We start from the raw sequence: 24883 nt of genomic DNA, 5'->3' as shown, positions 1-24883 counted from the left end.
AGACTGATTGTTTGGAAAGACCATGATTCTTCTAGAGTTTGTGATAGGAGAGTAGAGGAAAGACAGATATAGGCTCATATACAGCTTAAATTTTGGCAGAGCAGATTTCAAAGGGTCCACAGTAAAATTCTATAAACTTTCAAGAATAAGATCTGGAAGACATAAAGAGAAACCATTTTGATGAAGACAAAAGGTTAAGTTGCCTAAAGAGACCAGCAATGTAGACGTATATGAAATTCACTGACTACTTTATGTCCTAAAAAAGTTTACAATGATGGAAACAAAGGCAGGAAATAGATGAATACAAGAGAATGGCATGGACTTACAAGTGAAGTCAAGTCAACAAGTATTTATTAAATTCCTAACATATGCCAGACACTGGGCTCAGCACTGGGGATAGAAAAAAAAAGCAAAAATGTCCCTATTCTCAAGATGCTTATGATGAAGTGCTCAGGCCCCAGCCCTAAGATCACGTCTCTGGAAGCCTCCCAATTTCTTAGTAGGACCGTGTCCTGTGAGAAAATTTCCTCTTGTTGCAGAACACATCTTCTTATCAGAATACAGGGGTACCTGGCCCAAGGATTTTGTCTCTGGCTGGCCCAAGGACTCTTCCTCCTGCCAGATACCCAAGGTTCACGCCTCTGACAACTCCCTCAATGGCTGGTATACTCCCTACGCTTTCCCTTCCATAGTTCCCAAAGACACCCAGACCCTTAGATGATCTAATTACTATCCCTGGTATTCCTTTCCCATGTCCCTTGTCCGTATAAACCCCAGCACCAACCTCAGGCTCTTGCAGGTTCCTGTAAGGACCTTTGCCCACTTTTGCTAAAGCATTACAATAAACTCTTTGCCACTTAAGAGAAGGCTTGAGTGTGTGAATCCATTCCAGGCAACTCTGCCTTGGCATTCTCTGGGTCCCAGTACCCCTAAAGCCCGTTACTTACAGTCTAATGGGGGAGACAATAAACAAAGAACTATGTATAAGCAAGATATATACAGGATAAATTGGATATGTGTGTGTGTGTGTGTGTGTGTGTGTGTGTGTGTGTGTGTGTGTGTAGGATAAATTGGGGATATATACAGGCTATAAGGAAAGTGTGGGATATGCTAAAGAGATGAACACTGGACTGAATCAAGGCTGGTGAACAAAGCCAATGACAAGGGGAGGAAGGGAGGGAGGGAAGGAAGGAAGGAAAGCAATGGTTGCCTAAATGGGTCACCAACCTGCCAGCTCCCAAATACCTAACTCCTGCAAAAGCCTGAAGTTTATACCAGACTGAATAATGATCAAGAAATCAAAAAAGAAACCTAAGTGACTTCAGACATCCAAGAACAACACAAAGTTAACCAGAAGTCCAAAGGCAATTTGGTAAAGGTGCACCTCCAGCAAAATAAACATCAGTGCCACCAGAAGCTGGACACTTGTAGCCTGCAAGTCTCTTGATCTGGAGACAGCAAGACTGAAGGGTTCCCTGGGAAAAGCAACAGGCTGACCAAAAAGTACCACAGTGGAGACATTTGAAGTTGCAGAGAGTATTCACACCAGGTCACCTGACACTCAGAGGCTCTAAGGTCCCTAACATTCTGTGTCGAGATGCCACAGAAAACAGTGAACATCCAGAACTCAAAGATTCAAGCAGCGGGGAGGAGAGGAGAGAAGGTGATAAAAGAGGAAAGAACCCTAAACCCAGGAGGTAGAAGCTAGCAAAAGGACTCAGGGGAACCAGGGCAAGACCAAGAGTGCCAACCACTGCAGCTAAGGACAGAACTTGGCCTGGCCACAAAGCCTCAATTAAGAAACTAAAGCTGGAGAAAAGAGTAAATTAAAGAAAACACTAACTAGTATCAAAAAGTATTACAAATCTACAGATCTCTTAAATGGAAAATAATTTTGTAAAACTTACAAGCACAGATTCAAAAGAAAAAATATTTTTATAAGGGCTACATGAAGCTACATGAAGATGAATGAAGTACAAGATTTAAAAAATGAGGTCCCAGGGTTATGGCAGACTAACAGGAAGTAGTACAATGAGCCCCTCTACCTCTAAATCATTTAAAGAGATCTAGAAAATGCACCAGACCAAACATGATGAGGAAATCCAAGAAATAAGCCACGGTGAGTAATTTTTCCATTTCAGGTTGGCATGGGGAGAAAGCAGAGGTCTGGGGACACTGGAGACAGGGGTCTAGCCAAGAACACAGGACTGTGCAGAGAATTATAATTCAGGAAATGAAACCAAGGCAAAAGGAGGTCCCAGATCCATAATGAGGAACCATAACCTCATGGGGGAGGTGGAAACAGGTGTCAATTGGTAGCTTTGTTGGTCTAGGGTAGACTGAGGAAGGAATCTGTATGTAGGGGTAGCATTCTGGGATAAGAAGTAGTTGCAGGCCTTGGGCTGTGTATTGAAAGAGGAATAAGGTCAGAAGTCATAAGTAGCTTTGTGGCTCAGATCCCAGATTCCATTTCTAGCTCAGAGTGAAGCCTATAGAGGAATAAAGAGGGCAGGATCAGCAGACATACAAGAAACCTTCAGCTTTCTCATTCTGAACCAACAGGGCCAGCCAGCTAGTTGAGTTCATCAGCAGTCTACTACTGCTTGGCCCCAAACCTAGGTCAGGAACCTGTAGAGCTCAGACCAGAGGGAAGTAAGCAGATTTTTCCCTGGATCAGACCACTCTGGGAGAACAGAAAACTTGTAGATCTCTAGCCGGAACTGTTTGGAAGATACAGTAAGGCAACATTCAATACCCCCCAAAAAGCAACAACAGGACCAGCTTGGACATTCCCTCCATAAGTGCACAGAGCCTGGCCCCAATATCAAGTCCACAGTCAAGAAGCAGACTGGAAGAATAAGAGGGGGAAAAAAAGCCAACTATAAGAACTTATTATGATAGGGAAGCACAGGACACAAACTCAGAAGAAGAGAATACTCCAAAACATATGGAACAAAACCTCAAAGGAAAACACAGCTCGGGCACAAAATAAACTAGAATTCCTGGGAAAGATGCAGCTCGAATTTTTTTTAAAAAAAGGGTTAGAAATGTTTTTGTCAATGAAATGAGAATACTGGAGGAAGAAATTGGAAAAGAAATGAGAGCTATGGAAGAAAGAATTAGAATGAGAATTAACAACTCGGCCAAGAGACATAAAAACTTGCCCAAGCAACAAACTTCCTTGAAAATGAGCATGGACCAAACAGAAGTCAATGAAACAACAAGAAACATTAAAACAAAATTTAAAATTAAAAAAAAGAAGAAATTCCCAAATGAAAACTCCCAGGAATACTACTGCTAATAATCAGTTTCCAGATTAAAGAAAAATACTGCCAAGCAGCCAAAAAGAAAGAGTTCAAGTACCAAGGAGCCACAATAGGACCACACATCATTTAGCAGCCACAACAATAAAGGAGCACAGAGCTAGTAATATAATATTTGAGAAGGCCAAGGATACACGTAGGCTTACAGTCAAGAATACCTTCCCCAGAAAACTGAGTATAATCCTACAGGGGAAAATGTACCTTTAATGAAATAAAGGGCTTCCAAGCATTCCTGATATAAAGAACAGAGTTAAGTAAAATCTTTGACTTTCAAACACGGGATTTAAGAGAAACATAAAAAGCTAAAAGAGAATAAACAAACATAGATTAAACAAGGTTAAACTGTTTATATTCTAATATAAGATATTCTATTGTCATCAGGGGGTCACAGAGGGAGTCTAATTAGGCAGCTCAGTGAACAAAGCTCTGGACCTGGAGTTAAGAAGACCTGAGTTTAAATTAAGCCTCAGACACTTACTAGCTCCAAAAAAAGGTTCCAAAACAAAATCTTATCAGACTAGAACCTTGGGCTGAATCTAGTAAATTGAAATTTAATGGGCATAAATGGTAAGTCTTACACCTGGACCAAAAAAGAGCTTTGCATATATAAGATGGAAGAAGAATGGCTAAATGGCAATTTCTCTGAAAAGGACCTGAGCACTTCAGTAGGCAACAGGTTTGAAAAAAATCAACACCATTTGCAAGGCAGCCAAAAAAACGCAATCTAAGGCTCCAATGATAGCAGCACGGTGTCTAATGCAAAGACAGTGTCACTGCATTCTACCCTGGGCAGACAATATCTGCAGCCTTTTGTACAGTTCTGGTGTCACATTCTAGGAAGGACATTAATAAGCTGTAGAACACTGAGGATAGTGAAGCGCTCTCTGGAACATGACATAGCTTTGTTGAAGGGGGATTAATTAGACTTGTTTTGCTTGGCCCCAAAGGACGCAGAGAAAGAATAAGGTTGCATGTAAGAAAATCCCTCCTAACAATTAAAACCATCCAAAAATGGAACGAGTTGCTGAAAATCTTCAAACAAAAGGTAGATGGTGGAGTCTTACTTAGGTACGGATTGGATTAAATGGTCTCTGAGCTCCCTTTCACCTTTGAGATTCTGTACCTTTTACCTTCGTCTGATTTAAGCCCTCATCATCTCTCACCTAAGCTATTTCAATAACCCTATCACTGGTTCCCCTGCTTCCACCTCTGCCTCTCTAAAACCCAGCCTCTACCAGAGGTGACAAAATGATCTTCCTACAAGTCAGGTCTCAATATTTTACTCTTCTGATCTAAATTCAAAGGGCTCTCTGCCGCCTCTCAGATAAAATATATACTTTTTTTTTTAATATAGGCAATTGGGGTTAAGTGACTTGCCCAGGGTCACACAGCTAGTAAGTTTCAAGTGTGTGGTCTGAGACCACATTTGAACTCAGGTCCTCCTGACTTCAGGGCTGGTGCTCTATCCACTGTGCCACCTAGCTGCCCCAAATATATATACTCTCCAATTTGACATTTAAAGACCTCAATCTGGCCCCAACATACCTTTCCAGGTTTATTTCACTATGCTCCCCTTCACATATTCTACATATAAAAGCTAAGCTAAGCCAACTTACCTGGTGTTCCCTAAAACCTGAAGCAAGTACACCTGAAATGTACTTACTCTCTCACTGTGGCCTCTTAGTCTCACTCAAGGCTCATCTCAGCCTCTTACAGGGAGCCTTTCCTAATTGTCTTCAATTTCAGTATGTACTATCCCCATTCCCAAATTATCTTACATCCACTTATTTCTGTACCTGTTCTAAGTGACACACACCATCCCCCGACTCCAGCCCCTCACAGAAGAACTAAAGCTCCTTACTGTTGTTTTGACTTTGCATTCTCCAACCCTCAGCATGGTAGTTTACAAGTTGTAGACAATAAATTTGTTAAACTGAATCTAGCATTATGGTAGGTGATTTTAGAATGTGTCATTTTGAATTGAGTTGTAGGTTTCTTCAACACCCACAGATAATTTCTTCCATAGCAAGAATGACCAAAGACAGAGGCAATTTTGCAAACCAAACAGATATCAGAAAAAAAAAAGTTAAAAAGCAATTCTTGGAAACTGCTGATGGTGGCAGGGATGCTCAAGACATAAATGCAGAAGAGAATGACTCCAAAATATCTATAAGCAAAAAACCTCAAAGAAAAACATACCCTGGGCAGAAATTCAACTAGTATTCCCGAAAGAGATGAAGCAAAAATTTTTTTTAAAGTTTAAAATATGTTGATAAATGAAATGAGAATGCTTAAGGAAAAAAATTGAAAAGAAATAAAGACTATAGAAGAAAGAATTGGAAAGACAATTAACAGCTTGGCCCAAAAAGTATAAAACCTGTCCTAAGCAACAAACTCCCTGAAAATTAGAACGAGCTAAATAGAAGCCAAGGACTTTATGGGGCAACAAGAAATACTGAAATAAAAGTCAAAAGACTGAAAAAATAGATGAAAATGTAAGGTAGATCATAGCAAAAACAACTGACCTAGAAAACAGATTAAGGAGAAAAAACTTAAGAATCAATGGACTATCTGAACATCATGACCAAAATAAGAGTCTAAATATCATATTTCAAAACTACCTATAGCTCTTAGAACCAGAGGGCAATGTAGAAATAGAATTCACCAGACACCTCCTAAAAGAAACCCCAAAATGAAAACTCCCAGGAACATCATGGCCAAAACCTAGAGTTTCCAGGTCAAACAAAAAATACTGCAAGCAGCCAGAAAGAACTAATTCAACTACAAAGGAGCTACAGTCAGGATCACACATGGTTTTAGCAGCCTCCACCATAAAGAAGAGTTTGGAACACAATATCCCAAAGCCAAGAATAACTTACCCAGAAAAACTGAGTATAATCCTACGGGGGAAAAAAATTAACCTTTAATGAAACAGAGGACTTCTAAGCCTTCCTGATGAAGAGAATAGGGCTGAATAGAAACACTGAAGTTCAAGCACAAGAGTGAGGAGAAACATAAAAGTAAACACAAAAGAATGGGTATAAAGGACTAAATAAGGATACACTGCTTACATCCAAATATGAAGAGATGATATACAGGTCCTCTCAAAACTCTACTATCAAGTATCATAGAGTCCAATTAGACAAGGCCTGGAATACAGTTCTCTTATGTCTTAATAATATTAAGAAAAAAATGGAAAGAGAGGGGAAGAAGAATACATTGGGTGAAGGAAAGAGGGAGAGAAAGGAAGGTTAGGGGAAATTATCTCATAATCAAAGTATGCAAGCAGACATCTATACAAACAAGGAAGTGGCTGACACTTGAACCTCACTCTCATCTGAACTAGTCAAAAGAAGGCACAGGCACGCGCACGCGTGCCGTGCACACACACACACACACACACACACACACACACACACACACACACACACAGAGTTGGGTACAAAAATGCATTTCATTCAACAGGGAAATAAGAGAGAAAAAGGAGAAGAAGGGAACAGGAATTTGAAGGCAGATTAAGGGAAGGATTTGCCCTAGGCAAAACAAACTAAGGATGTACAAAAATATTTGTAGCTCTTTGTGAGGTGACAAAGAATGGGAATCTGAGAGGATGTCCATAGATCAGGAAATGGATAAACAAGTTATGGTATATAAATGTGATGGATTATTATTGTGTTTTTAATAGTGCAACAGACTAACTGATTCCAGAGGACTAATGATGAAACATGCTATCCACTTCCTAATGGAGAGGTGAGGGGTTCGGAATGCAGAATGAGACACAATTTTTTAGACACAGCCAATGTAGAATTTTGTTTTGATTGATTATACATATTAGTAACAGGTTTTGTTTTTCTTGTGTTCTCAACTGGAGGAAGGGTGCAGTGGGAAGATAAGAAGGCATATTTTGGCTGATTAAAACAAGTCTTTTTGAAAAAGCACACACTTCCCGATTATGATTACTCAGGTGAAATGAGACATCAGAAGGAACATTAAATTAGGAGAAAAAAACTTAAGGCATACTAACTACAGATTTCATGGATTAGCAAAGCTTAAAACATGTAATGTCAGAACTGAAACGGACTGCAGGACAAAGACTATAGGTGGGAGTACCTTAGCCACAGAATGTCAGAACAAGAAGGTCTCAGTTTCCTCTATAAAATTACTCAACTGGCTTCTTAGTCTTCCAGCTCTAAATCACTGATCCTTTAAGCCCATAAAACAAAGAGACCCAAGAAAATCACAGGATCATAGGATTTTAGAATCAGAGACCATTTGGTTGAACCTCTGCTTTTATAGATGAAGAAATGGGCTCCTTCAGAAGGAAAGTAATTTTCCTAAGGGCATAGTTAGTAAGAAGCCAAGCAGGATTTTAAACCCAGTTCTTCTGAGTTCAAATCAAGTACTCTTCCAGACTATGCTGAAACCTGACCATAAGGGAGACATCATAATCTTGTCCTACTAGTTGCCAAGATTGCTACAAGGATAAAATGAGATGGGTTGTCAAAGTGCTTTGGTGTTTTGCTCAGTGTTTTGCAAAGTGTTTTGCTCAGCTCTTTTCTCAAGCTTGGTTCCAGTGTACTCTGCTGCAATGACAACCTTGAGATATGGTGGGGATGGCTGGACTCAATTGGTTTGGTCACATGGATTACTGGTGCCCTGGGCTGCATTCACCTCATGCATAGTGACGCTATGGCCATCAATGAACCTTCGCTGACCTCAACTCTGTAGCTGCTATGTTTCAATGCAGATGGTAAGTTCTTGGGCACTGACTGCCAAGGGCGAGAAAGGAAAGCTGGTGATACTGAGGTGGTGGATGCTAGAGAGGTCATAAGATCTTCTCCACTGTGGAAAAGGCTGAGGATTCCCCTGAAGGATCATCAACCTTCTCCAGTTTCTGCTGATGCCTCCAGGTTTGTGAAGGGAATGTGCCACAAGAAGTATGATACTTCCCTTTAGATTATCAGTTACACTTCCTGCGCTACCAATTGCTTGGGTTTCCAGCCAAAGTCGTCCATGGCAACTAAGGACTGGGGAAGGACTTGTGACCACAAACTACCAGAAGACAGTAGATGGCTCCTTTGGCAAGTGATGGCCTGAAGGGTTTGGTGCTGCCAAGGCTTTGGTGGACAAGGCCATTACTGAATGAGTTTATTACTTTCATCACATCTATTGTGGAGCTAGATCTGACGATCGAAGAAATCTGCCAAATATCATGACATCAAGAAAGTGAAGTAACAAAGAGCTGAGGGGCAACTGAAGGACATTGTGGGCTACACAGAACACTAAGATGCAGTTATATCGCCCTTAATGACTATTCTGTCAAGCTCATTTCCTGGTGTGATAATTAGTATGGTTATAATAATTATGCAGTACATTTTATGATCTATATGGCCTGCAGGGAGTAAGTAGAAAGACATGGATCTTTATCTCCAGGCAAAAGAGACAGACCACCAGGGAGACCACATCCCATATCTACTACCTTATACTGGGGATCACATACCCCACATAACAGTCCTTGCCCCAAGGTATCTGTGTGGTAAAGGACAGAAGCAGAGAGTCCTATGTTCTATTTATATTAAAATATAAATAAATTTATATAATTTTATATAAATTAAAATATATAAATAAATGTATATAAAGTTAACACTCTATTCAGTGGATAAAATTTTTTAAAAAAGAGAAAAGGTAAACATCCCTATACAAATCTGACGTACCATTAAAAGGAAAACTAATATTTAAAAAATGCTTAAACAAAAGCTCTTCCACTAAAAAAAGATTTTAAATTTCCCACGAAAATCGCAGTTCTTGAGCGCAGAACTTCAAAGGCTCAGAAAATGATCAGAATCTGAACTAGAATTAGAGGAAAAGCAAAGGATTAAAATTCAGTCATCTAGGCTCCCCTTCCCTCAAGAGGGCTACATTAATACACTGACGGTGAAACGGAAAACTGGTAGAATCTTGTTGGACACAAATGCATGGTGTTATGGAAATGAGCTTGGGCTTTAGAGTCACAGGGGGCTGCACTGGGGTCCTAGTATGGCTGCTCAGGGTCTATGTGACCTTGATGAAGCCTGCTTAACTTTTCTGGGCTTGACTTTACTCACTGATTAAAAACAAACAAAAACACAACCAGGGTTCTACCTGCATGACTTCTACTAGCCCTTCCAGCTCCAGATTTTATGATCTATCCTCCCCTAAGTCATCCAAATAATTATACCCTTTGACCAATGATCCTATCATTGGAAATATTTTGTTTTGGGGCTCTAGACCTGTGATTTCCTCAGTACAGGGAGCTCCCAATGAGGAAATTCCCTCTACCAAAGCAAATCTACAACTACCATGAACTTCAGAGTCTGACAAAGGTGTTTGGGACAATGAGAGGTTAAGCACCCTAGGGTTACAGAATGTGTCAGAGATGAGAATCAAACTCTGGTCCACCAAGGCTAATTTTCCACCTTCTAATCCACAGTTCCTCTCATTATTTGGAATGTATCCCAAGAGTATCACCATGGAAAAACAGCTCTGTTAAACATATTTATATGTAGACCTAAGTATAGCAGCATTATTGCAACTTCAAGGAACAGGAACCAAACTAAATATCCAATAATTAATAAAACTGATTGATAGCAAATTAACAAAACTGAATATTATAGAGATAGAGACTAGCCCTGTAATTTCACTTGCATAAGGAGCTTCTGGATGAGAAAACTCCCTCTTAGCAATGAAGGTTGGCATCTTCTCAGCAGACCAAAATCTCAAAGTTTTCAGTTAGGGGTTAAGTGATGGGCTCAGGGTCACAAAATCAGGATGTGTCAGAGACAGGCCTTGGACCCAGGTCTTCCAGGCACGGAGGATGGACCTTTCACCCACTAACCATGCTACCTTTCAATGGAATGTTATAATGACAACAAAAATTATAACAAGAAGTATAAAGAGAGTTGGAAATATATGGATGAAGACAAAGTGAAAGCAATATTAGAACATTGAAGACATGTCTAAATAAGAAAAAACTACACCAAATGTAAGAATGAATGAAGAGAAAATGGAAGGCAAAAAGAGGAGCTAAAAAGCTATTATAGACCTATTATATGGTATACAGAAAATATTTTAAGGGCAAATATTTGAAAATGCACAGGTATTTGGTTCCTTAATTTAAAATGAAATGCAAAGAGAGGGAAAGCTAAAGGGCATCTCTGGTTCCATTACCCTCTCTTGAACTTCCAGATCAGCACTCTGCACAAACTGAGGAAGCCGGTCAATCATCAGCTGGGTGATCTCCTGGGCTGCTTCCTTTTCCTCACTCTGCTCCTTCTGCTGCAGAATGGATGCATATAATTTCACCATATTCTGCACATATACTGCTTGGATGTGACCTGGTAAAGTGGTGACTTTAGGTCTCAGCATGGCTTCTAGAGTCTGATGAGGCTCCTGAAGATGTCTGAAATGGTGAAAAAAGGAAAAGTCTGTGATTAAAATTCTACTGTTGTAGAGATTTGGTTTCTTCATCTATGATACATAGGATTAGGCACTTCAATGACTCATATTTGTATTAATGGAGGTCCTCCTTTCACCAAGACAATTTTTATAAGTTGCTATAGGTAAAAAGAAAAATCGCACAGTGGTCTCCATGTCATGATGTGCTTCTCCATACTCAGCTAGGCTGGTCTTTGGATGACAAAATTTATGAATGAGACCCTAACCAAAGTCTCTCCTGGTTGGTAGAATTTGTGCTTCATGAGGCACTGGCTTCCACAAACCAGTCATCTTCCCATCACAAGGAGTCAATCAGTCAACAAGCATTTCTACTATGTGTCAGGCACTGTGCTAAGTTCTGAGGTTACAAGTACAAAGAATAAAACAATCCCTACTCAAAAGGAGCTTACATTCTAAAGGGAGTAGGGTGGACAAGTACACATAAAAATAAACATAATAAATAAATAAATTAAATAAAAACAAGTTTGGGAGAGAGGGAACTAGCAGTCGGGGGAAGGAGGAAAAGCTTCATGCATAAGATGGTACCTGAGCCACATCTTAAAGGAAGAGACTCTATGAGGAGGGAGAAAGGTCAGGGTTCAAAGACATGGGGACAGGAGATCAAATATTATACGTAAAGAATAGAGAGATGGTCAGTTTGGCTGGACTTCAGTGTGGAAGGAGTGAAGTCCAATGAGTTTAGAAAGATAGATTAACACCAGGTTGTGCAAAGCTTTAAAAGCTAAAGAGAGGAGCTTATTTGATGCTAGAAGCAATAGGAAGCCACTGGAGTTGACTGAATAGAGGAGTCACATGATTAGATCTGCACTTGAGGAAAATCACTTTGGCAGCAATGTGTAGGAGGGACTAGAGTGGGTAGAGACTTGAGGCAGGAAGAACAATTTAGAAAGCTGGTACAATAATCTGGGTGAGAAGTGACTGGGGGAGAGGTGGAGAGACAGAACTAAAATGGTCACTATGTAAGGGAAGAGAAGAAGTCAGATGCAAGAGGTATGGGGAAGGTAGTAAAAGTAAGCTCTGGCAACTGAGGAATTGAAGAGTGAAGGAGAAGGAGGAGCACAGGATAACGTGGTGATTACAAACCTGAAACACTGCAAAGATGATGGTGGTTCCTTCACAGAAATATGGAAATTTGGAAGAAAGAAGAGTTTAGAGGGAATTATAATAAATTCCGTTTTAGACAAGTTGAATTTATGATGTCTATGGAACACAGAGCTGAAACCTCCAGTAGGCATTTGGTTATGTGGGACTCAAGTGTATGGAACGGGCCAAGGCTAGATCTACAGATCTGGAGTCCCCTAAACAGAGACAAAATCCTGGAAGCTGGTAAGTTACCAAGAGAGGTTACAGAGGGAGGGGCACTAGCAGTAGAAGTGAGAAAAAGGGATATGGCCCTTTAAGATAAGGTGCCAGTTCAGAACTGTATACTTGGACTGAGGAAGAAAAGTTGCCAAAAGTTATAAGCAAAGCTGTGATTAGCAACCAGAAGTGAATTATTTCCCCTTGTAACACAACTTCCTTCTTAAGTAACTGACTTACTCAGAGAATTCACCGCAGATCCAAGCTGCAGCATAAAGCACCTCACAGATTCCATTCCTTTGGGTGTTACTGGCTATCGAGTGAGCATTATCCAAAAGCATGGCCATTTGGGAAACAGCAAATTTTCGAATGGCTTTGACTCGGATGGCGACATCCAGCATCTGAGCAGCAATGAGGTGACCGTGCCGAGTTCCTTCCAGGCGGGTAAGCTCTACCAGAATGCTTATGTACCTGTGGAGGCAGAGGGGACCACCGAGTCTAAGTTCTCCAACAAGACAGACAGGTTTCTGAAAAGTCCAAATAAGAAAAATCAGGAAACTGACCATTCGAAGTTGGTGATATACTGGTAGTTGGCCTGACTACATATGTCAATGATTTTGGTCAGCAGCTCATCCCTGTAAGTTGTTCCTTCTGCTTTGTCCACATGAATCATCAGTTTCTTCACAATCTCCATTAAGTTCTTCTTTGATACCTGTGGAAAGAGAATGCATCAACTGCTAGGATTTCTAATGAGAATCTACTCAGTATCTGGACTAAGAGCCCTGGCTGAGTTACAGTTTAAACTGTCTTTAACAACCACTCAGGTATAGGGAAGATTTACCATGTGAAGCCAGCTTTTATAATGTGTTGTGCTTTAACAGAATGATTATGTTTAATGAGAAAAAGATACTTATGACAGAAAAATCTTTGAATTATGGGTTTTAAAAATCTTATTTTTATTGGTACCCTTTGTTTTTATATCACATTTATTTCTGAATATCTCTTCTCCCTCCCTACACAGTAAGCCATTTCTTTTAATAAAGACTTAAAAAAAGGGAAAAAAATCTGTTTTGCCCAATTAACCAACACAGCAACTATATGAAAATAAATGCAATATTTTCCTATTATTTTTCAGCATTTTGAAGACAGGCTAGGAAGGATAAAGTAATGTACTTTGTATTATATGCTATATTAAAAGGTTTCTCTGTATAATGAAATATGCCTCAAAGTGATACAACTCTTCAGAGGTTTACCTGAAGTTTTGGGAAAATTCTCAATTTTTAAAGTTATCATTCTTTCTTCAAATAACTTGAAAATATTAAACTCACATAACAAAAGCAGAGAATATATGAAACATAGGAAATGCGTGACAGGAAAAACCTGGCACACATTGGATCCACACATTAACAAGCAATGGGGTAGTTATAAAACATTATAGGTTAATGCATTCAAGAAAATGAAACGAAAAATCTACCTACCATTCCATAAAGAAGATCTAATGCTCTAAGCCGAATAGATTCGTCCTTGTCATCCAAACACTGGAGAATGAGATCCTTATGGGACTGAACAGACTTAGGATGAGTTTTCAGGATTTTGGACATAGCAAGCAATCCCAAATACTTTACTAGTGAAAAAAAGCACAAAATAATCTCTGTTATTTGTATGCACAATTGTAGTAAGCACTACAAAGAGGGAATAAAAGGTAGTCTCTAACTTTTAGAATCTCATAAGCTAAAATGGGCAATTTTGTGCACAGTTATAATCAAGTTACATATTATGAGAACAGTAACCTACCCAACAAACATTTAGGAGCTTTCAATGTGCAAGGTACTACCATGGAGATAACCATAAAGATAAAATGAAAAACAATCAACAAGCTAATGACTAACCTCACCAAGAATGGAGGTCTAATACTCAGTGTAAACTGAAGCAAGAGGCACTGTGCCCATCTCTGGGGAGCAGATAAGGCACTGTGTCCTCAAGGAGCTTACCATTTAACACAAACACTACCTTGCTCTACGTTAAAGTCCTACTCAAATGTTTCACTATGGCAGGGGTGATCCTGAATTCTTGAAGTCCATGTTGGTGTTGTACAAAGTCTAGAAAGTTCTACCTTATTGAAGAGGCTCTGAATATTATCCGAAACAGACTACGTATGCCGTCCAAGGCCCAGACTAGTCAAATATGGAGAGATTCATCACTACTAACCTGGCCACTAAGTGGTGAATTCAATGAACATGACACTCGTCACCTCACCCTCCCAAGTATAAAATAGCTCTCAATTCTGTATAACTTCCCTTAGTTTCTGCAATGACTGTGTCTGGCTGGCAGAAAAAGAGCCAGAAGTTTTAAACCACTTCTAAGCTATTGTCATTCCAATGACTGAGTCAAATGAAGGCTCAAAGAATTAAATGAAATAAATATTAATATTCTTGTTATTAATAAACCACAAGATATAACACACTTTTAGCTAAATGGAAGTACTGTTCAACAATTCTCCTAGGAAAGGCAAACAAAAGAGATGACAGTCGGTTTTATCATATCGTCAGCCTCTTTTGATCCTACTTACATGATGCTGAAAAACACTGGAGAAAAATCACAAAACCATGCTCATAGAGTCCAAAGAAATTTATGTTATATTATCTCAACTGGGCCCTCACTGTGTCAAGGCAATCCTTTTCCGACTAACCGCAGCCGCTCTTCCAAACCTTTTTATCCTTCCTCAAACTTCCCATGGCTCCCCCCTATTCTACCCTCTTAGCTGAGAAATTTTTCTCCTATTTCAGTGAAAAATTGAGACCATTTGCTTGAGAGTTTCTTCATCTCACATCACTCAGATGCTTTCCACCACTTTTTCCTCCTTTAGCCCCGTCTCACACTAAGCAATGACCCTTCCCCCAACCAAGGTAAAGCCCTCCACATGCATACATGATCCCATTCTATTCCATCTTCTCCATCAGACTACCCCTTCTAGCAACTGAACTCCCTCACTAATCTTCAATTGCTTCCTATCTACATGCTGGGGGGGTCTAGAAAGTTCTAGGGGGTAGGGGTGTCAAGAAGTGAGTGACAAGGAAATTAAGGGAGGAAAAAATTGGCTGAATGTACCAAAGATTTTAGGAAGAAGAAATCTCAAAGACTCCAAATATAAACAGATAAACCAACAGGAAAAACAGTAACAACAAAAAGAAATATGTCCTCCAGATCTGATAAACCAGTTGAAGAATCTATGAACAAATACTGCAAAATGATTCAACACTAGATGAGAAGACTGTGGAATTTGAGAACATGGAACTACACAACATGTTGTTCCTAAGTGATCTGAAAGAAAAATATGACAGCAGAATTTATGTCCTACACATCAAAAATAATGAGTAGAACAGAAAAACTGGAATCTGTAATGGCAAACCTCAACAGAAAAAACAAAGAAAGAGAGAGAGAGAGAGAGAGAAGAGAGAGAGAGAGAGAGAGAGAGAGAGGGACAGAGAACACTAGATTGAGAATCAAATACACATAAGTGAAGAACAAACAAGAGAAGCCAAAAAAAACTCCACAATAAAAGAAAATATGCTTATAATACCAACAAAACATACTGATCTCGAAGACAGGATGCTTAGGGACATCTAGAGACATCTTAGAGACCTAAGAATCTTATGTCTCCTAGAAGAACAAGACAGGACAAAAAAACCTTAACAATATAATGAAGGAAATAATAGAAGAAAACTACCTAGAACTTCTGAATATAGAAAATGAAATTCCAATAGAAAGAATCCAAAAATCACCTCTCCCCAAAAAACTCCCAAGGCTGAAAATTCAGTCCATCAATAATCAACAAACATTTATTAAGTGTACTGTGCTAAGTGAAAAAAAAAGGGGACAAAAGATAGTCCCTTCCCTCAAGGAGCTTATGATCTAATGGCAGAGACATATATAAAGCAAGCTATATACAGGATTAATAGTGAATAATTAACAAAGAGAGGGCACTAGAATGAAGAGGCATTGGGAAAGACTTACTGGTAAAGACAGGATTTTAGTTGGGACTTAAAGGAAGAAAAAAGAAGTCAGTAGACAGAGTGTTCTAGGCATGGGGAACAGCCAGAGAAAATATCTGGAGCCAATAGAGGGGCTGTCTTATTCATGGAAGAGCCAAGAGGCCAGTGTCATTGGATAGAAGATTACACGTAAGAGAGTAAGGTGTAAGAATGCTAGTGAGGTAAGAGTAAACTAATGAAGGACATAGCCTTCAAGCAGACCATTTTGTATTTGATCTTGGAGGTAACTGGGAGCCATGGGAGTTTATTTAGTGAGACAATTTGCCATGAGCTCCCTCTTTCTCATCTTCTGTCAGTCAGATGGTTTCTGTCACTAGCTACTCCTTCACCCATGTTTCAAATGATAAAGATGAACCTCTTACCTAGGCTAACTCCTCTAACTATTCAAGCAGTCCATTCCATCCCCTCTTTTCCAACAGATTGCCCCCACCATCATTTTTTTTTTCAGTCTCTCCTGGTCTGTTGGCTCATTCTCTACAAACATGTCCACATCTCCCCTATCTTGACAAGTGTCTCACTTGTTCCTTCTCATCCTACCATTGTCCTATATCTCTTTTGCCCTTTTTATTGTGGCTAAATTCCTTGAAAAGGCTATCTACGATAGAGGTCTCCATTTTTTCTCCTCTTACTCTCTCCTTAACCCCCTATAATCTGGCTTTTTAACCTTATCATTCCACCAAAATTGCCCTCTCCAAAGTTACCAGTGGTCTCTTAGTTGCCAAAGTCAGTGGCCTTTGATACTGTCAATGGCTCTTTTCTCCTTAAGACTCTCTTCTTTCTAGGTTTTTAGGACACTACTCTCTGAGTTCTCCTACCTATCTGACCACTCATCTTTGTCTCCTTTACTGGATCCTTATCCAGATCATGTTCTCTAGCCATAGGTATCCCTCAGGATCCTGTCCTGGGGCTTTTTCTCTTCTTATTCTATACTACTTGACTTGGTGATCTCATCAGCTCCCACAAAATTTTTTTTTAAAGTTCAATTCACTTGACTTTTATTTTTTTTTCACTTCCACAAGTTTTTGAGTTCCAAATTTCTCCCCTCTCCCCCCACCCCAAGATCGTATGCATTCTGAATACCCCTTCCCCTGGTCTGCCTTCTCTTCTATCTCTCCCCCTCCCTTCTCTTATCCCCTCCTTCTATTTTCCTGTAGAGCAGGATAGACTTCTGTACCCCCATTTCCTGTATTTCTTATTTCCCAGTTGCATGTGAAAACATTTTTTTAAAACATGTGTTTTTAAAACTTTGAGTTCCAAATTTTCTCCCTTCCTCCCTCCCCACCCACCCTCATTGAGAAGGCAAGCAACTCAATATAGGGTGTACATGTGCAGTTATGCAAAATACTTCCACAGTAGACATGTTGTGAAAAACTAACTCTATTTCCTTTAATCCTATCCTGCCCTCCCATTTATTCTATTCTTTCTTTTGACCCTGTCCCTCCTCAGAAGTTTTACTTCTGATTACCCCCTTTCCCAATCTGCCCTCCTCTCTATCACCCCCTGCTCTCTTGTCCCCTTCTCCCCCTATTTTCCTGTAGGGTAAGACAGATTTCCATACCCAATTGAATGTGTATGTTATTCCCTCCTTAAGCCAAATCCTATGAGAATAAGATTCACTCATTCCCTCTCACCTTCCCCTGTTTCCCCTCCACTGTGAGAGACTTTTCTTTTCTGTTTTTTTTTTGTGAGATAATTTACCCCATTCTACCTCTCCCTTTCTTCTCCAAGTATCATCCTCTCTCATCCCTTAATTTTATTCTCCAGATATGACCCCTTAATCTTCAACTCACCCTGTGCCCTCTATCTATCTATATATACATACATACAATTTTTTTCCTTCAACTACCCTAATACTGACAAAGTTCTCATGAGTTACAAATATCATCTTTCCATGCAGGAATGTAAACAGTTCAATTTAATAAGTCTCTTATGATTTCTCTTTCCTGTTTACCTCTTCATGTTCCACTGGAGTCCTGTATTTGAAAGTCAAATTTTCTGTTTAGCTCTGGTCTTTTCATCAGGAATGCTTGAAAGTCCTCTATTTCACTGAATGACCATTTTTTCCCCTGAAGGATTATACTCAGTTTTGCTGGGTAGGTGATTCTTGGTTGTAATCCTATCTCCTTTGCCCTCCGGAATATTATATTCCATGCCCTGCGGTCCTTTAATGTAGAAGCTGCTAAATCTTGTGTTATCCTGATTGTGTTTCCACAGTACTTGAATTGTTTCCTTCTGGCAGCTTGTAATATTTTCTCCTTGACCTGGGAACTCTGGAATTTGGCTACAATATTCCTAGGAGTTTTCCTTTGGGGATCTCTTTCAGGAGGAGATCAGTGGATTCTTTCAATTTCTATTTTGCCCTCTGGTTCTAATATATCAGGGCAGTTTTCCTTGAGAATTTCTTGAAAGATGATGTCTAGGCTCTTTTTTATCATGGCTTTCAGATAGTCCAATAATTTTTAAATTCTCTCTCCTGGATCTATTTTCCAGGTCAGTTGTTTTTCCAATGAGATATTTCACACTGTTTTCTAATTTTTCATTCTTTTGGATTTGTTTTACAGTATCTTCATTTCTCATAAAGTCACTATCTTCCAATAGCTCTATCCTAATTTTTAAGGAAGTATTTTCTTCAGTAATCTTTTGGATTTCCTTTTCCATTTGGCCAATTTTTCCTTTTAGGGCATTTTTCTCCTCATTGGCTTTTTGGACCTCTTCTGCCATTTGGGTTAGGCTGTTTTTTAAGGTGTTATTTTCTTCAGTATTTTTTTGGGTCTCCTTTAGCAAGCTGTTGACTTGCTTTTCATGATTTTCTTGCATCACTCTCATTTCTCTTCCCAGTTTTTCCTCTACTTCCCTTACTTGCTTCTCAAAATCCCTTCTGAGCTCTTCCAAGGCCTGGGACTGATTCATATTTTTCTTAGAGGCTTTGGATGTAGGTAGCTCCCACGAATTTAAATTAAATTTAAATTACCATTTCTATGCTGATGATTCTCAAATCTACTTGTCCTCTCTGTTGACCTACAATATCACATGTCCAACTGCCTTTCAGACATCTCAAACTGGATGTCCAGTAGACATCTTAAACTGAACATGTCCAAACCAAACTCATCATTTTTCCTCCTAAATCAGGGATGGGGAACCTGTGGTCTTGAGGCCATATGTGCCCCTCTAGGTCCTCAAGTGCAGCCTTTTAACTGAATCCAAAATTCATAGAGCAAGTCCCCTTAATATAAGGCTTTGTTCTGTAAAACTTGGACTCAGTCAAAACCTATGGCCTCAAGGCTGCAGGTTTCCCACCCCTGGTAAACCCTCCCCCACACCTACCTTCCCTAAAAACTGTAGAGGGTAACACCATTCTCCTAGTCCCACACACTGGCGATCCAGAAGCTGCTTCACTGGATTCCTCACTATCTTTCATCAACCCCTTCCCCCACCTAAGCTGTTGCCAAGGCCTATTGACTTTACATTTGCAACATCTCAAATACACTTCCTTCTCTCCTCTTAACATTGCCATCCGTCCAGTATAGGCTGTTACCACCTCATGCCAGGATCATTGCAATAGCTTACTGGTGGGTCTGCCAGTCTCTAGTCTCTTTCCACTCCAGTTCATTCTCTGTTCTAGCCACCAAAGTGATTTTTTCTAAAGCACAGGTCTGATCTTGTCAGACCCCCCCCCCCCAAAATATGAGGCAAGGACCTCAGCTGAGATAGTGGTGGAAGGAAGGAGCTATATGAGGTTTGAGGAAGGCTCAAGAGGTTTGAAGAAGGCTCAAAAGGTTTGGAAGAACTGTGGTGGAGAGTGAGATAATGAGCTGATTAAGTCCACCTTAATCTTAGTGGCTTCCCTCTGAGTCTTGCCCCCATTTTATCCTGTATATATTTTTGTTTGTACATAAGCTGTTTGCATATTGTATCTCTGATCGGACTTTGAGAGCTCTTTGATTTTGACTGTTTCTAAAATTTTTTTTGATTGCTCTTTGAGAGCAGGGACGAAGTTTTTGCCTTTTGTTGTATCCCCAGTGCTTAAATTCGAAATGACTGAAACCAGAATTTAAATATGCTAATACTGAAAAACAAGAAATGAATAAAGAAACAGACACTGGCACAGACTATAACTATTTCCTATAAATTTTAACCAAGGTAATGCAAATACCACAACAAGGAGACTGAAGGAGCATAAAAACTGCCTAACCTGATAGGCATTTGATCTCCTTGCCAACTGGAGAGTGCAATATGGCAACCAACATCAACAGTAATTTGGAACATAACCTCACTTGCAGACTACTGACTGTAAGACTGGTACACTCAAATTTGCAAAGATAATCTTAAATAGGACAGAAATGAAACCCATAAAACTATCAACAGCAAACAAATGTAATCACCCAGTACTATTCCGCAGGACACGGGATACTCTGGACATGAACCCTGAACATAGGACATTCTCTGAGCCCTGAGCAGGTAAGTTGAGAACAAAGAGAACATCATCAATAACAAGTGCAATATTTGTGAAACTCATCATTCCAGGAGGCGGTCCTGACAGGAAATAAAAAATCACAGCAGAAAGGATCTGTATAACTTCATGGATAATAGGACCCTTAATGGCTCAGAGGAGTTGGCATACATTTAACCTTTAAGGTTGATATCAGGGAAGAATATTGACGTGTCACATGCTCCTGGTTGAGAAAAAAAAACCTGGGTTGCATAAACCAGACTGCTGACCCCAATTCTATAATCTTACAGTTATCAGTGGCCCAAGTGGTATAAATTTGCTTAAAAGAAGCCTTTTCCAGGGATTATACAAGGGATAAATTTAAAACAGTAGAATGGTGTTTGAAGAATGAAATCATAGGAGAACCATGTCATAGAGAATCACCCTGACTCACTCACCTAGAAGGCTAAGATTTCTGGGAATTTGGTAGGAAAATAGAGGAGATGAAGTCTTAGAGAACCTTTAAACTTAAGAATCATTTCATCTGTATGTTTCAGAAATCTGGAAAACCTTTCCTGACAAGGTCCAACTGATCTTCCTACCTCCAAACTACTATGGCAATGAACGTCTATACTGTCTAACAGGCAGTACTCCCATTATATTGTGATATTTCTATTGTCTTCACCTGCTATTTTAACTAGGCACTTATTAACTTTGTACATATTTATGCCTTTTCTCTCCAACTAGGGACCATTTCTTGCAGATCACACTCTACGTGGCATCTGACAAAGTTGTTACTGCTGTTTAGTCGTTTTCAATCCTGTCTTGACTCTTTGAAATGCTTTTTGGGGTTTTCTTGGCAAAGATACTAGAGTGGTTTGCCATTTCCTTCTCTAGCTCATTTTACAGATGAGGAAACTGAGGCAAACTGAAGTGACTTGCCCAGCAAGGTCACACAGGTGGTGAGTGTCTGACAGAGGCCAAATCTGAACTCAGATCTTCCTGACTCCAGGCCCAGCACTCTTTCTACTGCACCATTTAGCTGCCCCATGTGGCAGGTATCTTGCAGATATTAGATATGTAACGAACTTTTTTGTATTTGACCATCAATTCTTTGCAGTAATAATGTCTTGAAAAGATAAGGGCATAAGAGAGGAAAAGAATCCTTGTTTCTAATCTCTGATAATTTATTCAGAAAGATTTGGCTTAAATTTATTACATCTGGTTTTCAGAAGTCCTTAATATTAAGTCTATGCACTGACTGCTATCAAAGAGATGTGCCTCCTTAGCAGAGAGATTATTTTTAAAAGAAAAAGTATATGTGTGCAAATGTGGGTAAAGGATATTTTACGCTGCTTATAAAAATAACAAGGAATGCCATCTGCTGTTCCACCTAATTTATTAAAACTGTGTTTCCAGTAATTATTTTTATGATTTTTCCACATTCATTAAGGCTCAGAATAAAAGCATGTTTCTACAAGGCATAAATATTATTCTGTGTTGGATATCAGCTTGAAATTTCTTCATCATCTTCTGTCTAAATAGATTTTACTTCAGATTTCCTTTCAAAGATACTATTCAACAAATGAATTGGATCCACCCTCAAATTTCAGCAAGAGATGTCATTCCTTCAATAAAATGGGCTGGGAATTATCTTAAAAAGCCACCTGTTACCTGATTCTAGAAAGTGTCTCAAACTGGTCACCCAAAGGTTTTATATCTATATCTATCTATCTATCTATCTAAAGAAAATAATGTGGTAGAAATAAAAAATAACACCATGAAGGAAGGATTAGAGAGGAAGAAGGGTAGTAACTTACAATTCTGGTCTGAATCTTCTATTAATATTCTTAATTTCTGAACACAAAGCTGAAAAGAAAAGTTAAAGTCACTCATTATAGCTTCTAAAATTAGAGGGCTGTAGTTTCTAGCAAGATAGTAGTCAACCCACAAATTCTACAAGACTGACTGCCCACTTCTCAGCACTCCACACTCCCTAGCATTTCTTTCCTCTCTATCACAGATAGTTTAAAGAAAGCTTCCCTCTCTCTAGCTATGTCTATGCCCACCCTTACGCCCCAATAACAGAGACAAGCACTAGGGAAAAAAGGGTTCCTGCCAAGATAGCTAAACATGTAATTCCCAGGGTAGCTGAGCCAAAGAGCTCTTAGGGCCAACCCAAACCTTCCCTATTGTCGACTGCTAATTTTAACTTCAGCTAATTTTGTCCACTCCACTGTGGCTCAGAAACCAGAATACTATGAGTCAACTGATAATAAGGGTATGTCTTTCTATGGATAATCTACTATTCTGTATCCATCCAATTTCTTTCATCAGAATCCAGATGCAAAGAAGGAAATGACCATACCTGGATGCTGGCACTGTGATTGGGCATTCCGGAAGACAGAGAAATCAAAACTGAAACAAATAGCACTAGTTAAACTTTCACCTCAGACAAATCCCAAAAAATACAAACAACAGTAGAAGTGCACCTAATTTGAGTCTCATAGTTTGCTTCTTCACAGGTGTACCAATATGCAAAACTATTAGTATCAGAGACCCCTCAGCACAATTTTCAATTATCCATAGCAAATTTTAAAAAGATGAATCAGCTTCTTTGTACCTTAAGAAATTTCTAGAGTGCTCCCCATCACCATGTTATAAATACAAAATGATTTTAAAAGTGTAAGTCAAAATATAATTAAGGAGGTAAATGTGCAAGATTTAGTTATGACACTTTCAAAAATCCCAACAGAAACACCTAGTGGAGTCTGTGCTGCTATAAACACCACTGCATCCTGTGATTTGTCAAATAATTAAGAACTAGCTCTATTTTCATACTTCACTTTAAAGATGTGTGATTTCCTCCCTGCATCAATGCATAGGGCATCATTCTTTTATGACTCAGTAGAGATTGTTTGATTCACTTTTCAGGCTGTGGCCTAGGAAATCCATCACCCTTCAAACAACCTGTTGAGACTCTCTGAATTAGGCTAGACATTAAGTCACTGTCCCTCATGAGAGGCCTTTTAAGAGAACCTGTCAGTGTTTGCTCAGCTGCTACAGCCTTTAAGATCGCAGGGTTATCTTTACACCATTAAGAGAAATTGAATAGTATTTCAGTAGAGGTATATTCATGTAAAAGTCAAAACTTACCAACCAGTGTTATATGATGCCTATTCCCTATTGCTAGTCCTTGACTATAATATCCATGACTCACTCACTTCCACTCTGGACTACAAAGTAATATTCATGGATCTAAGGAACCACATTCTAAATACAACCATGAAATATCTTAATCTTCTAAGATGCAAATGGGACTTGTAAATGCTAAAGGATTCTGGAAATACTGAATGCCACCCCAAAAAATATTGGACAATTTAGACTTATAATGAAAGGACATAAGGGACAGTCTGGAAAAAAATAGAAGAAATTAAGTTTGCATTGTTTTTAAGGTATATTGGGAAGTCTAATGCCTGACCTTTGCCTTTCCAGAGTAGTTATGAATAAGAGACTAAAACTTTGGGAGCAGGAGGGAATGGAGAATAAGAGATTTTTCATCCTTTTATTTCATACTTTCATCCTTTCCTGCAAGTTTTTGCCCCTGCCCAGAGTGGAACTATCCCACAGTCTTTTTTGACCGGAGCAGATGACATTTGGGTCAGTCAGCCAGGCTGGAATCTTGTGTTCTTCTGCCCAAAGTAAAGCAGGCTAGGGGCTGGGGGAGGGAGAGTATGCCACTCACCTATTTTCATACAGAAAATATATGTATTTTTGATATACAGAATGACCATAGGATTTTGAGAGGAAAGGGGTATTAGAGATTATCAGAGCAACTCCCCCAGTTTTACAAATGAGGAAACTGAGGCCCAGAGAGGTTAGCTGATTTATCCAAAGTCACAAAAAAAGGGAAGAAGAATCAGGATTTGAAGTCAGCTTCTCCAACTTCAGTCTAATGACTTTTCTACAACAGAAAATGGCTTCCAACAATTCAATGTCATTGAATTTTTCTCACAGAATCCCTATTAACAATGCATAGAATAGTAGGGTTCCACAGAACAATATGGGAAATGCTACTTTAGGGTCCTCTTTACAGGTAGGGGATAGGAGTAGGAATAGGGACTGGATATGTGATTTTCACTGTGCACGTCTAAAGATTGTATTTGTCTTCCATGGCAAATTAAACAATTTTAAGGTATTCACATTCTTAGCCTAATTATGGTTAAGAAAAAGGTATGGTAATATGACTCAGGTCAGTCATGTAAAAGAATAGGCTTTACAACCTG

The 24883-nt window shown here is 39.3% G+C and overlaps 1 protein-coding gene across 1 annotated transcript in view; it reads right to left on the bottom strand.

Annotated features, from left to right (window-relative positions):
• AP3D1 (adaptor related protein complex 3 subunit delta 1) overlaps nt 1-24883 on the bottom strand; it is a 137085-nt gene that overhangs the window by 35082 nt on the left and 77120 nt on the right. Inside the window, exons 10-15 of the mRNA XM_021008880.2 lie at nt 22966-23015; nt 22418-22466; nt 13595-13740; nt 12680-12828; nt 12357-12587; nt 10530-10761 (exon numbers count right to left, since the gene is read on the bottom strand). Coding sequence (XP_020864539.1) covers nt 10530-10761; nt 12357-12587; nt 12680-12828; nt 13595-13740; nt 22418-22466; nt 22966-23015 — 857 coding nt within the window. The remainder of the gene's footprint in view (nt 1-10529; nt 10762-12356; nt 12588-12679; nt 12829-13594; nt 13741-22417; nt 22467-22965; nt 23016-24883) is intronic.

Source organism: Phascolarctos cinereus, unplaced genomic scaffold (assembly GCF_003287225.1).
Source record: "Phascolarctos cinereus isolate Bilbo 61053 unplaced genomic scaffold, phaCin_HiC Scaffold_4;HRSCAF=312, whole genome shotgun sequence".
Lineage (NCBI taxonomy): Eukaryota > Metazoa > Chordata > Mammalia > Diprotodontia > Phascolarctidae > Phascolarctos > Phascolarctos cinereus.
Note: the sequence above shows the minus strand (reverse complement) of the source record. Positions and strands in the feature narration are given on the sequence as shown.